The 12,336-nt window shown below is 52.9% G+C and overlaps 1 protein-coding gene across 2 annotated transcripts; it reads left to right on the top strand.

Moving 5' to 3' along the window:
- On the top strand, positions 1 to 11,006 carry VPS4A (vacuolar protein sorting 4 homolog A). Of its 2 annotated transcripts, none has more exons than XM_014788522.2 (11): positions 1 to 159; positions 4,016 to 4,127; positions 4,227 to 4,374; positions 5,752 to 5,810; positions 5,927 to 6,046; positions 6,549 to 6,705; positions 7,259 to 7,407; positions 7,755 to 7,836; positions 8,065 to 8,284; positions 9,277 to 9,417; positions 10,145 to 11,006. In XM_014788522.2, the coding sequence occupies exons 1-11, from the start codon at positions 139 to 141 to the stop codon at positions 10,244 to 10,246; spliced, it is 1,311 nt and encodes a 436-aa protein (XP_014644008.1). In that variant the 5' UTR covers positions 1 to 138; the 3' UTR covers positions 10,247 to 11,006. The 2 variants fall into 2 exon arrangements, with proteins under 2 accessions (XP_014644008.1, XP_004431833.1); XM_004431776.3 differs by having other exon boundaries at positions 5,749 to 5,810.
- The last annotated feature ends 1,330 nt before the right edge of the window (positions 11,007 to 12,336 follow it).

Here is a 12,336-nt window from a genome sequence, read left to right as displayed (position 1 = left end):
GGCTGCCAGCGGCCGCCCTGCCCGCGCCCAGCGCCGACCCGCCGGGCTCGCCGCGCCGGACTTAGCCCCTCGGCTCCCCGGGGCCGGACCGAGGCCGCAAGCAGCGCCGCGGGGTGTGGGGCGGACCCAGGAGATGAAATGACAACGTCAACCCTCCAGGTACCTCGGTGCGGCTCGGCCCGGCTTGCGGAGGCGGAAGGAGGCGCGGCGGGGCCTGTGGGCCTGTGGGCCGGCGGGCGGCCTTTCGGAGCCGGGCCTCGCGGCCCCCGCCCCGCCACCCTGTCGCCGCCTCCGCCCGTTTCTGTTTCCTCGCGCTCGGACCCGAGGGCCGTCTCCCGTCCGGAGCGTCGCTCCGCACCCCCGGCCAGGCCGAGCCCCGAGGCCGCTGCGTGCCGCCGGTGCCCCGGTACCGCCGGGGCATGAGCCTCACCCGGGCCTCGCAGGCGCCGCCCGGGGAGCTCGGGCCGCTGTCGGGCCGGGCGGTCTCCCTCCTCCTCCTGCCTCCCTGCCAGCAAGCCCCCGCACCTCCCCCGGTCTTCGATTTCCTCTTCTCGGCCAACGACCCTTCATTCATTCCCTAGATCGTGCAGGGTGGTGTTGGGGTGGCGCCACCCGGACGTATGACTGACCCTTCCTCCAGGTGCTGCCAATCCTGCTGGGCCAGAAGACGTAAACACGCTCCGGCCTCAGACCTGGGTTTGAATCTGGGCTCTGCCACTCACTAGCATGTGACCTTGGGCTAGCTACTTGATCTTGGAGCCTCGGGTTTCCTGTCGGTACATTGGGGTAATATAGGGTTGTTGTGACAGTGACTCTAGATGGAGCAATTCAGGTAAAGCATTCTTTACAGTGTGTCTGCTACATAGTAAGTGCTCAGTAAGTGATGACAGGTGATGACAAGTGATGATGCTTGGGGGAGTTAAGCAAGATGTCATGGAAGAAGGGACATTTGGCCAGACCATCAAAGGATGGGTAGCATTCAGATACCTGGAGGTGGAGGACGGATGGTTACTCTAGGTGGAGGAAATAGGAGAAACAGAGGCATGGAATAAATTGGGGTACTGTGTTAGGAATGGACTCCAAAGCCAGACCCCATCATCCACCAGCAGAAGCTCAGCAAACATGGCCTGCAGATCACAACCTGCCTGGCTTTTATATGGCCTGTGAGCTAAGAATGTTTTATATATTTTTTTAAAAAACAGCTTTATTAAGATATAACTCACATACCATACAATTCACTCAAAGTGTACAGTTCAATGCTTTTAGTATGTTCACCGAGTTGTGCAACCATCACCATAATCACTTTTAGAACATTTTCATCACCCCAAAAAGAAACCCTGCACCCTTTAGCCGTCACCCTCCAATCCCTCTATCCCTCCCAACCCTAGGTAACTACTAATCTCCTTTCTGTACCTATGGATTTGCCTATTCTGGGCATTTCATGTAAATGGAATCATGTAACATGTCCTGTGGGACTGGCTTCTTTCAGTTAACATAATGTCGTAGGTTTTTACATTTTTAAGTGGCTAGAAATAAAGGATATTTCATGATACATGAAAATCATGAAATTCAAATTTCAGTGTCTATAAATAAAGTGGGTTTTTTGCATTGAGGAAGATTCGCCCTGAGCTAACATCTGTTGCCACTCTTCCTCTTTTTTTGCTTGAGGAATATTAGCCCTGAGCTAACATCTGTGCCAGTCTTCCTCTACTTTTTATGTGGGTCATGGACACGGCATGGCTGATGCGTGGTGTAGGTCTGCCCCTGGGATCCAAACCTGTGAACCCAGGCCACTGAAGTGGAGCACGTGGAACTAAACCACTACACCATGGGGCAGCCTCTATAAATAAAGTTTTATTGGAACACATCCCTGCTCATTTGTTTATGTATTGTCTATAGCTGCTTTTGGGCTACAAAGGCAGAGTTAAGTAGTTGCTACAGAGACTGTATAGCCAGGAAAGTCTAAAATATTTACTGTCTGGTCCTTTACAGAAGGTTTGCCAGCTCCCCTCTTAGCACATCTTTTTTTTTTTAAACAGTTTTATTTATTTATTTGTGAGGAAGATCAGCCCTGAGCTACCATCCGTGCTAATCCTCCTCTTTTTGCTGAGGAAGACTGGCTCTGAGCTAACATCTATTGCCAATCCTCCTCCTTCCCCCCCCCCCCCAAAGCCCCAGTAGATAGTATGTATGTCACAGTTGCACATCCTTCTAGTTGCTGTATGTGGGACGCGGCCTCAGCATGGCCGGAGAAGCGGTACGTCGGTGCGCGCCCGGGATCCGAACCTGGGCCGCCAGTAGTGGAGCGCGCACTTAACCGCTAAGCCACGGGGCTGGCCCGCACATCTTCTTTACCTTAATCTTTCATCCTTATCCTTTGCTATACGTGTTACTAGAGATGTGGCAGGGCTGGCAGTTTTGTCACCTTACTCTCCTGTTAAGCAAAACTGTTCTGCTTCAAATTGCAACTGAGGCCTCTTGCATGTGAAAAACTGTATGTGGCTGCTCTAAAGATCTAATGTGCTCTTAGGTGCATTAATTAATAGAATATCTAGAAGGAGAGAGGGGATGGGTCTGCTCTGCCATGTAGGAGGGGCAGAGCATATCTGGAGTATTGTTTTGAGTCCTGCCTTTCAAAAGGACAGACCCCAGTGAGAAGGCATCTAAAGTGAAAAAGTCCAAGGAACTAGGGGTGTTTGTTCTGGAGAAGAAAAGCTACCAGGGAGAGGAACACCCCTTTCATGTCTTATCTGAAGGGTGGTCGTGGGGAAGAGAATAGATAAGTGAAGCTTGTGTTTGAGCTCAACATCCAAGAAAGTTCAGGGCTCCCAGCCATTCTCTATTTGTAGGTAGTGGAGGGAGCTGAAGCTTGAAAATAATAGCCAGCACTCTTGCCCCTTTCCTCCTCTGTTCAACCAGTGAGTTCATTCAACATCAGCCTGGCCTAACCCTAGCCCAGACTGTTAGTTTTGTAGAGCTATCTGTGTCTGTGTTTCTGAGACTTATTTTCATTTGAGGAAGCGCTGCACAAATGCCTGGGCCCTGCCAAGAGCTGGTCAGGAGGTTTATTGTTTGCTGTGGATGGAACTGTGTGTCTGCAGTGAGCTCTGCCTGCCTAGTGTCTAGTGCTGGCTCAGCTTGAGGAGGGTGATTCTGGTAACGCTTCCTGGGTTAGTGAAGCTGTGGTTTCTAAAACTGGATATGTAGGTGTGGGGCAGCTGCCTGAGCGATCCAGCATGCTTGAAGCTCAGTCTAGAACAGGCCTGCAGGATTTATGAGATTCACAAAGACACTCTCACAAAGTTCTTAGAGGGTTCCAGAGGACAGGTCCCCTCAGTTGGCAGCACCTGTATGCCTCTGGAGTAAGCAAGCACTTTTCTCACTGGAGTACTGGTATATTGAACCATGTGTCTCAGCATCCCTTCCCTAGGTATCAACTTTAGGAAAACTGTCTTCTCCTTTTAGCCTAGAGAAGTGAAGTGGGCCAGTAGAAGGAAGTAGAGATCCCTAAGTCCCTCTCATGGAAGCTCTCAGATCGATGAAGGACTTTCCTAGTTGGCTGGCTCTTCTCTGGCCCTGGAGGTCAGGTGCGGTTTCTGGCCTCCATGCTGAGCAACACGGCAATCACTTGGTTCCTGTGTTTCCCCTTTTACAGGCTCTGAGTCCAGGTCCGCTTCTCTTTCCCTTGAGGCCGTGGAATAGAAAATGAACTCTCCCTTTGAGCCCTAACCTGAGATACCTGATCAGGCTTCCACTTGCTGAAATCCAGAACGAGGACTGAGAAGGAGGTTGCTTTTAACTGTATGAGCATATTGTGAAGAGGGATGGCTATCTTTTAAAGCTTCCTTTTAAGGACTTTCTAGTTGATGTTGGAAAAGTAGGCAAACATAATGGTCTGCGACCGACAAATCCACAGGCCTGGCAATGACTCTCATCAGTGTATCCTGCTGCCTGGGACCCCAAGGGCTTTCTGGATCTCTTGGGAAGCACTGAGTTATTTGCTTTGCTTTTCCAGAAAGCCATTGATCTGGTGACGAAAGCCACAGAAGAGGATAAAGCCAAGAATTACGAGGAGGCGCTCCGGCTCTACCAGCATGCTGTGGAGTATTTCCTACACGCTATCAAATGTGAGTCACACACGGGCTCCTCCGGCCACAGATCCCCTGCGGGAGGAGGGTGGGCACATGGGGGCTCAGAGGGGTCCCTCTCTGGTTCCCCTTTTGCAGATGAGACACACAGTGACAAGGCTAAGGAGAGCATTCGAGCCAAGTGCATGCAGTACCTAGACCGGGCGGAGAAGCTGAAAGATTATTTACGAAACAAAGAGAAGCACAGCAAGAAGCCAGTCAAAGAGAATCAGAGTGAGAGCAAGGGGTGAGTACAGGAATGGAGGGCCAGTGGGGCTCCCTACAAGCATGGGCCCTTTTCTTGAGTCGGTGTCATTCTTGGTGCTAATGCTGCCTTGGACTTCCATGGCACCATCCTTTTGGGGAATTCCACTCACAGTAGTGATAATGCCCACAGCTGCTTTCGTCAGGTGCTTCACAGAATATTTCCATGTACCTCATTTCATTGGATCTGCACGGAAAAGCTGTGGGTGAGATGGGGAGCCAGTGTGGAGGTTACGAGCCTTTTACTCTGCAGCCAGGCTCTCAGTATAACCCGACTCTGCCACCTCCTAGCCGTGTGACCTTGGACAAGTGCCATGACCCCCCTGTGCCTCCAGCCTCCTCATCTGTAGGAGGAGGAAGAGAGTGGGACTTCCCTCCTCCCGTTGCTCCAAGGAGCAAATGAGATGATGTGGGTAAAGCCCTGAGAATCGAGCTTGATGTGCAGTAAGGATTAAATAAATGTCAGCTGCTGTTACCAGAGTTTTTGTCTTCATCTGATGGATGAGGCAGCAGACTCAGGTTCAGAGATTGCCAGAGTCCCAGAGCTGGTACTTGATGGGGTCTGGACCCACACCCAGGGCCTCTGTTTCAGACTTCAAAGCTGGCGTTCCTCCCATAGCCTCTCACCTCACATCTGTGGTTTGTCCACCGTGGAGATTCCAGTTAGCTGAGCACAAGGGCCAGTGGTGTCCTGGAGGTCGGGGGTAGGGTCCCCAGCAGGTGGGTCGTGTGTCAGCCGCCTCACCAGAGGTGAGAGGCTCTGCTCCTGGGTGGAGAGGATGTGCTGTGTTTAGATTCCCCAGAGTGGGATACATACCGAGGAAGAGGCAGGAGGCCGAGCGTCTCCAGGACGGCTGGGAGAGTTTTGAGGATGGCACATCACTTATGTCCGGATAGGGACTGGCCCTGGGGGAGATGAGAGACAGTTCCTTTTCCAGGTGCTCCCCTTTAGACTTAAACTTTACCTCTTCTCCGAGTTGCAGCCACTTGCTGTCTGGCTTTGAGTCCATGTGAAAGGCCAGTGACAGCTCCAGTTGCTCGCCCCACTGCTCTCGAAGTTCAGCCAAAGCACATGTCCCTCACCAGCCTTCTAGAGAGGACACATGGCTCTCTTCTTATTCCCTTCACGAAGAAACGAGGATGGGTTATGAGTGTTACCTGGAGGATCCAGAGGGGAGTGCTGGTAACTTGTGGCACTAACATCCTTGAGCTACCTGTTTGTGGGTCTCTCAGCACCGTTGAGCAGGGAAAGCGTCCCTTTCCCACCGTGCTGGCAGCCTGAGCCTGGTCTTGCTCTGAAAGCCTCTTTGCCAAGTGCCTCTTGCTCTAGCCTGTCATCTTCTGTCTCCTTTCCCAGCAGTGATAGTGACAGTGAAGGGGATAATCCAGAGAAAAAGAAATTGCAGGAACAACTGATGGGTAAGAGGCTGGAGGCCCTGTGGCAGTGGGAGGGGGATGTGGCTGGGACCCCCTGCTGGCTCGGCTCAGGCTCATCAGTCAGGCTCCGGGTCAAAGGCTCTGCCTCCTTCTTGCAGGTGCTGTGGTGATGGAGAAGCCTAACATTCGGTGGAGTGACGTGGCCGGGCTGGAGGGGGCCAAGGAGGCCCTCAAAGAAGCTGTCATTTTGCCAATTAAATTCCCACACTTGTTCACAGGTAAGAGTCAAGCTGCTTTAGGCCCAGATATAAAAATATGAGGCTTCCAAGGGAGCCACCTCAGGGCTCCCACTCTGAAGGTGTCCAGGAGCAAGTGGCAACTCGGCTCCCTTCGCCTTTAGCAGCGAGGGCCCGGCCTTCTCGTGCACTCTGAGTTGGGAGAGGCCCGAGGGCCTGCTCATCACGGTCATCCACTCCTTGGCTTCTCTCTGGCAGCAGAAATACTTTTGTGACTAGAGCTTTGACTTGACTGTCCCAGTGGGTGGTTAGGGTCAGGAGCCAGTGCTAGCCAGTGCACTTTGCAAGGTCCTGGGGCTCATGAGCCAGGGCTGGGGCCGAGCTCTCAGCAGGTCATTTACTCCTTTACTCCTTGCTCCTAGAATCAGTTGTCTTGCAGAACTTTTCATTTCTGACTATTCACAGTGACTGAGGCCCCTCTGCTCTTTTCTGTTTCCTTTCCCTAGTCAGGAGGATGCTCACTTCAGTTTATTCTTTCTTGTAGGCAAGCGTACCCCTTGGCGAGGGATACTGCTCTTTGGACCCCCTGGCACAGGGAAATCCTACCTGGCCAAAGCGGTGGCAACAGAGGCCAACAACTCCACCTTCTTCTCTGTGTCCTCCTCAGACCTGATGTCTAAGTGGCTGGGGGAGAGTGAGAAGTAAGTCAGCCGCCAGACCCTCCTCTGCTGGCAGCCCCAGCAGCTGCTCGTGGTCCAGCTCCCCTGCCCTTGGCGTTGGACGTCAGGGAAAAGTAGCCAGGAGAGGGGTGTCTTGCTAGCTTCTCAGGTGGGACACTGTCCTGACAAACAGCTCAAATTGAAAAGGAACTTGGGAGAGATGAGTCCTCGTGAAGGAAGGGAAAGGCCCTCACAGTAATTGGGTACCAGGTGAGTGTGCCCTGTGGGGACTTTCTGTAGTTAACTGTTCCCCAGACTGACTTCCATTTTGCAGATCATGAAACTGAGGCTGAGAGGAAGGGAAGTGACTTGTCCTAAGTCCAGAGCTAAGGGATGGGGCTGCCAAGATTTGAAGCTGATCCTCTTGGTGCAGTGCTGTCGGAGGGTTTGTTACCACCATTTTTTCTGAATTCCAAGCCTGACTATAGTCCTGACCTCCCCGTGGGAAGGCCGAGAGGAGAGAAGCAGTGACTGGGACCCTGACTGGGCATGTATGTGGGTTTCCAGATCTCAACCCCATTTCTCACCTTTACAGGCTAGTCAAGAACCTGTTTGAGCTGGCCAGGCAGCACAAGCCCTCCATCATCTTCATCGATGAGGTGGATTCCCTCTGTGGATCCCGCAATGAAAACGAGAGCGAGGCTGCCCGAAGGATCAAAACGGAGTTCTTGGTCCAGATGCAGGGTGCGTGCTGGTGCCAGGTCCCCTTCCTGGTTCTTGGTCCACCTAAGGCCAGCCCAGGGCTTCATTATTTAGCTGTGGCTGGATTCAGTTGTCCTTAGGGCAGAGGGAAATATCAGAGAAGTAATTCTCAGCTCCATCTCAGGCCTTCAGTGTGGAGAGGTTATTGTGGCCTTCGCGCCCCTCCCGAGGTAGGCAGGCCTGTAGGGCTCTTTGCCACAGCAAAGCCAGTTGGGGGCCTGCTGGTGGTGGCACAGGGATGGCGCTAGTTCAGGACACACAGCCTCCGAGTCCTTCCTGCAGGTTCTGACTGATCCTTGCAGGTCAGCATCTGTTCCCTTTCTCCACAGGGGTGGGGAACAACAACGATGGGACTCTGGTTCTTGGTGCCACAAACATCCCATGGGTGTTGGATTCGGCCATTAGAAGGAGGTGAGTCTTCCTAGTAGGAGCCAGGGGCCAAGGTCTTTCTCCAGCCGTGGTCAACCTGCTGCTGGCAGTCGGGGGTGCAGCCTGACCCCATTTCTCTGGAGGCTTCTCCATGTCTGCATGGTGAGCAGAGCCCTTAGTAAAGTGGCTTCTGGGGGGCCCACTGCCCCTCTCCATTGAGACCATTCCGCCATCTGTTCTCAAGTCCCCTCCGTGTGCTTGGCTCTCTAGGTTTGAAAAGCGAATTTACATCCCGTTGCCGGAGGAGGCTGCCCGCGCCCAGATGTTCCGGTTGCATCTGGGGAGCACTCCCCACAACCTTACGGACGCCAACATCCAGGAGCTGGCCCGGAAGACGGAAGGCTACTCCGGCGCAGACATTAGCGTCATCGTGCGGGACTCCCTCATGCAGCCCGTTAGAAAAGTACAGTCAGCAACACACTTCAAAAAGGCAAGTGGACCAGCAAGGATGGCTTAGAAAGTGTCACAGGAAAGGGGGTAGTGGCTTTCTTTGCCGGCTCCACAGCTGCTCAGGTGACACATCTTGAGCCTCCTGGAAACCAAGGGCAAGTGCGAAGTGAGCCCTCTGGTGCTAGGGGCTGGGGTTGCACCTGCTCTCCCTTCCCTGCAGTTCTGCTTCCTTGAGTGTGACTGCCTCGGGTTGTGTGAAACTAGAGGACAGGGTGCCATGCCAGTCCCCTCTGCCACCCTGCAGTCAGCGCTGTGCTGTTGTGTGTGGTGGACCCTACTCAATATCTGAAACTGGTGGGTACCAAGTCACACACTGTAAGGAGGACCTCCATTCACTCTGTCGAGTGTCTGCCGAGGGTCTTATTATGTGCCTGGCACTGTTCTAGGTGCGGGGGAGACATTCGTGACCACAGCAGACAAAAAGCCCTGCCCTCCAGGAGCCTCCTTCGTAGTGGGGGAGACAGACAATAAACATGTAAAGACTCATTTCCTGGAGGGTGATGAGGGAGAAGAGAGCAGGGGAGGGAGGTCTGGTGTTTCCTAGGTTTGGAGGTGGGTGGGCAGGTTGCATTTGAGTTAAGAGTTGGGGATATTTGGGGGAATGTTGCCAATGGAGCAGACTTCGGTTGGAAAAACATTTTTGATGTCACTGCATTTGTGGCGAGATTTAATGGCATTAATGAGGAAGAGAAAGATATCAAGGCATTTTGGGCCACAAATTGAGATTCTGGAGAACAGTAGGTGGAATAGCATGCTAATCACGAACCTGTGAAATCAGACTTGGAGCCACTTTGACTGCCCAGCCTGAGAGCTTTGAAGGAGCCCATCCCTCCTCAGACTGATGGCCTAGAAACGCAGGCATTCCTTCTCACCCTACAATTACCTTCTCTTCAGAGATCTGAGGCGTCCTGCCCCTTTCCCAAACACTGAGGGGCAACCCCTCCAGCCAGTCAAACTCCTGTTTGGTTTCAGGTCTGTGGTCCTTCCCGCACCAACCCTAGCATTATGATTGATGACCTCCTGACCCCATGCTCACCAGGGGACCCAGGGGCCATGGAGATGACTTGGATGGATGTCCCAGGTGACAAACTCTTAGAGCCTGTGGTTTGCATGGTAAGTGGCCAGCTGGGAGAGAGGACTGCACAAGAGCCCAGAAAATTGGTGGCTTGAGTCCAAGAGTAAAAGTAAGCTGCTCCCCTTCTCTGTCCTGGGCTGTTGTGGCTCCTTCTAAACAGAGAATGGCCTTTGGGGCTCTGGGTAGCTGGGGCTCCTGCCATTGGACTCAGTGGGAGCCAAGGATGGAGGCCATAGTGTTAGCATTTTATTTTCTTCAGCAGGAAGAGTCAAGGCCAGATGATGTGACGCCATGATTCCATGGGTTTGGCTTGTTTTGTACACAGAAGGAACCAGTAAATGTCTGTTAGCACAGTTTGATCTGATGCAATTGCACAGGCAGCCTCTCACCCGATTAGTCTTGACCTCTCCTTGTCCTGGTCTTGCCAATGGTCTTGCCTGTTCTATGTGGCAGGTGTCTGCCATTGTGGCCGGCGTGGTGGGCATGCAGTTAGAAAGAGCTTCTCGCAGGAGTTAAGAGATGATGGGAGCTTAGATTCTTTCAGACCGCAAGTAGGCCTGTCTGGAAATGATATGAGCTGCCTCAAGAGGAAAGTGTGTCCCTGTCACAGGAGGCATTCAGGCAGAAGCCAGGCAACCATAGGGAGTTCTGCATTTGGGGCAGGGGGTGACCTTGAAGGCAGGCCTCGTCTGCATGGGTCTGTGATTTGGGGAGGCTGAGGACCTGCGGCTGGCTCCTCTGCAGCTGCACGCTCTTGTCTTTCAGTCGGACATGCTCCGGTCTTTGGCCACCACTCGGCCCACCGTGAATGCAGAGGACCTCCTGAAAGTGAAGAAATTCTCAGAGGACTTTGGACAGGAGAGTTAAAAGCTTTTTCACTCGGGTGATGGTGAAGGTGGGAGGTCGACTGGGGTAAATCCATAGCATTCCCCATGTCAGTGGCCGGACAGGGCTCCAGGGCTCGTCCTACAGCCACTACAGCGTCCCCTCTGCTGTCTGGCTGCCAGCGGGGAGCAGGAAGGAAGGGCCTCCCTGGCTGCAGAGACGCAGAAGCACATTCGGCACCTGGTGGAATACTGGCTCTTCCCACTTCTTCCTCCTCTTCTTCCTCTTCTGGATGCTCCTTGTCCTGTCCCTCTGTTTTTTTTTTTAAATCTTTTTTTGTTCCCCGAAATTAATGCTGCTTGGATTTTTGTCGTTTATAAATAAAGTTAAAATCTCCTGGAAGCGTCAAGGAGAGGGAGCAGCCCATACTGTGGGGCTGGTGCAGCAGACCTTCAGCAGGGCTTGCCAGCCCCCGCTGCCCGTTCCTTCTAGACTCAAGTTTTGCTCCTTGTGAACAGAATGGCTGATGCGCTGGGTGTCGAGCCTAAGCGCTGCCTGCAAAGGCTGAGTCAGGCCAACCATTTGCGCCCTCCTAGTTCGGCATCCCGGGCCGTGTGTCCTCCCTGCAGGAGGAGAGGATGGTTTCTGTGAGCACAAAGCTATGTAGATGAGAACGAGTGAAGGCAGTCAGGCGGCTTCATTGCTGCCTTTTCTTCCCTGTGAATGTGAGAACACTGAACCCAGCCACTGCCCCCGGGTTCCTGTCCTGGAAATGGGCTAATAAATCCTTTTCCCTTCTTGAGCCACCTGAGTGATTTCATCTTTGATTTTTCTCTGGGGCTCTTTGAAGGCCACGCTTGCTTCCAGTGGAAAGACCCTCTGGTTTTCTCTCTCTGTTCTCTTCTCTTCAGCAGAGTAGGAAGTAGGAATGTTGCCAACTGCTGCAGTTCCCAGGCCTGTTCTCCAGACATTTCTTCCCTCAAGGCCACAAAACTGTGGCTGGGGGTGTTTATGGGACCTGGCCAGTTCTTGTTGTCCAGCCTCCAGATCAGAGGCTGCAAACTGGGAGGCCTGTGGGCCAGACATGGCCTGTAGCTGTGTTTAAAGATTTTATTTATTCATTTTTTTCCCCCCAAAGCCCCGGTAGATAGTTGTATGTCATAGGTTCACATCCTTCTAGTTGCTGTACGTGGGACTCGGTCTCGCGTTGGACGGAGAAGTGGTGCCTCGGGGCGCGCCCGGGATCCGAACCCGGGCCGCCAGCATCAGAGCGCGCGCACTTAACCGCTAAGCCACGGAGCCGGCCCTGTAGCTGTGTTTAGTTTGATCTACTGCCAACATTTTAAAATCAAGAATTGATGTAAAGATTCAGATTTCTTTAGGTAACCCTGGGCCTGCATCCCCATGAGGCAGCCTGTCAGTGGCAGCTGAGCAGGGGCTGCCCTGTTCAGAAGAGGAACATGCTCTCCAGCCCACCTGTCCCCACAGCGACTGACTGCGTCACTCATTTGTGTTGCCTGCCCAGCCCCTGTGGCCATTGGAATTTGTGACCCCTGTTAGTGAGACACCCACAGCTCCAGAGCTGGCAGCCCTGGAAATGCTGTCTGATGGGGAGCAGAAGCAGTAGAGGCTGTCACACATTGACTACAACCATATGAACACACAGAAAAGGCCTGACCTCTGGTGGTTTTAGCTCTCCTGCCCCTCCAAAAACCGGTATTCCTCTGTTTTCAAACCCGAATGGTCCAGAACTGATTATGTGGCCAACTCTTAGGCCATTTTAGCCTTGCCCTGTGGTGTTTCTTTGATCTGATTAGGAGCATCTGCTGAGTTGAGCCAACTTTGCTTGGTTCCTTGAAGGCTCGGGCCCAGTGCTCCTCTCCAGTGCTGGTGGGTTAGCCCTCCTCTTGTCGCCTAGAGCATCAGTGGGCCTGACCTCCAGATGACACTTATGCAGCAACTATGGCTGGGATCTTTGTCACTCACTCAGGAGTTCCCAGAGTTCTTGGTTAGTTATGCGCCCTCAGCCAATTACCATTTGTAAATGCTGGACTAACAGCTGCCCCCTGCTTGTACTGCTTCATTTTAGTTAGCTGTGTTTTTTACTTCTACCTCCAGGTAACTTTACTTGA

Source organism: Ceratotherium simum, chromosome 30, assembly GCF_057802395.1.
Source record: "Ceratotherium simum simum isolate JZ-2026a chromosome 30, ASM5780239v1, whole genome shotgun sequence".
Lineage (NCBI taxonomy): Eukaryota > Metazoa > Chordata > Mammalia > Perissodactyla > Rhinocerotidae > Ceratotherium > Ceratotherium simum.
This window is presented reverse-complemented; position numbering and strand designations above follow the sequence as displayed.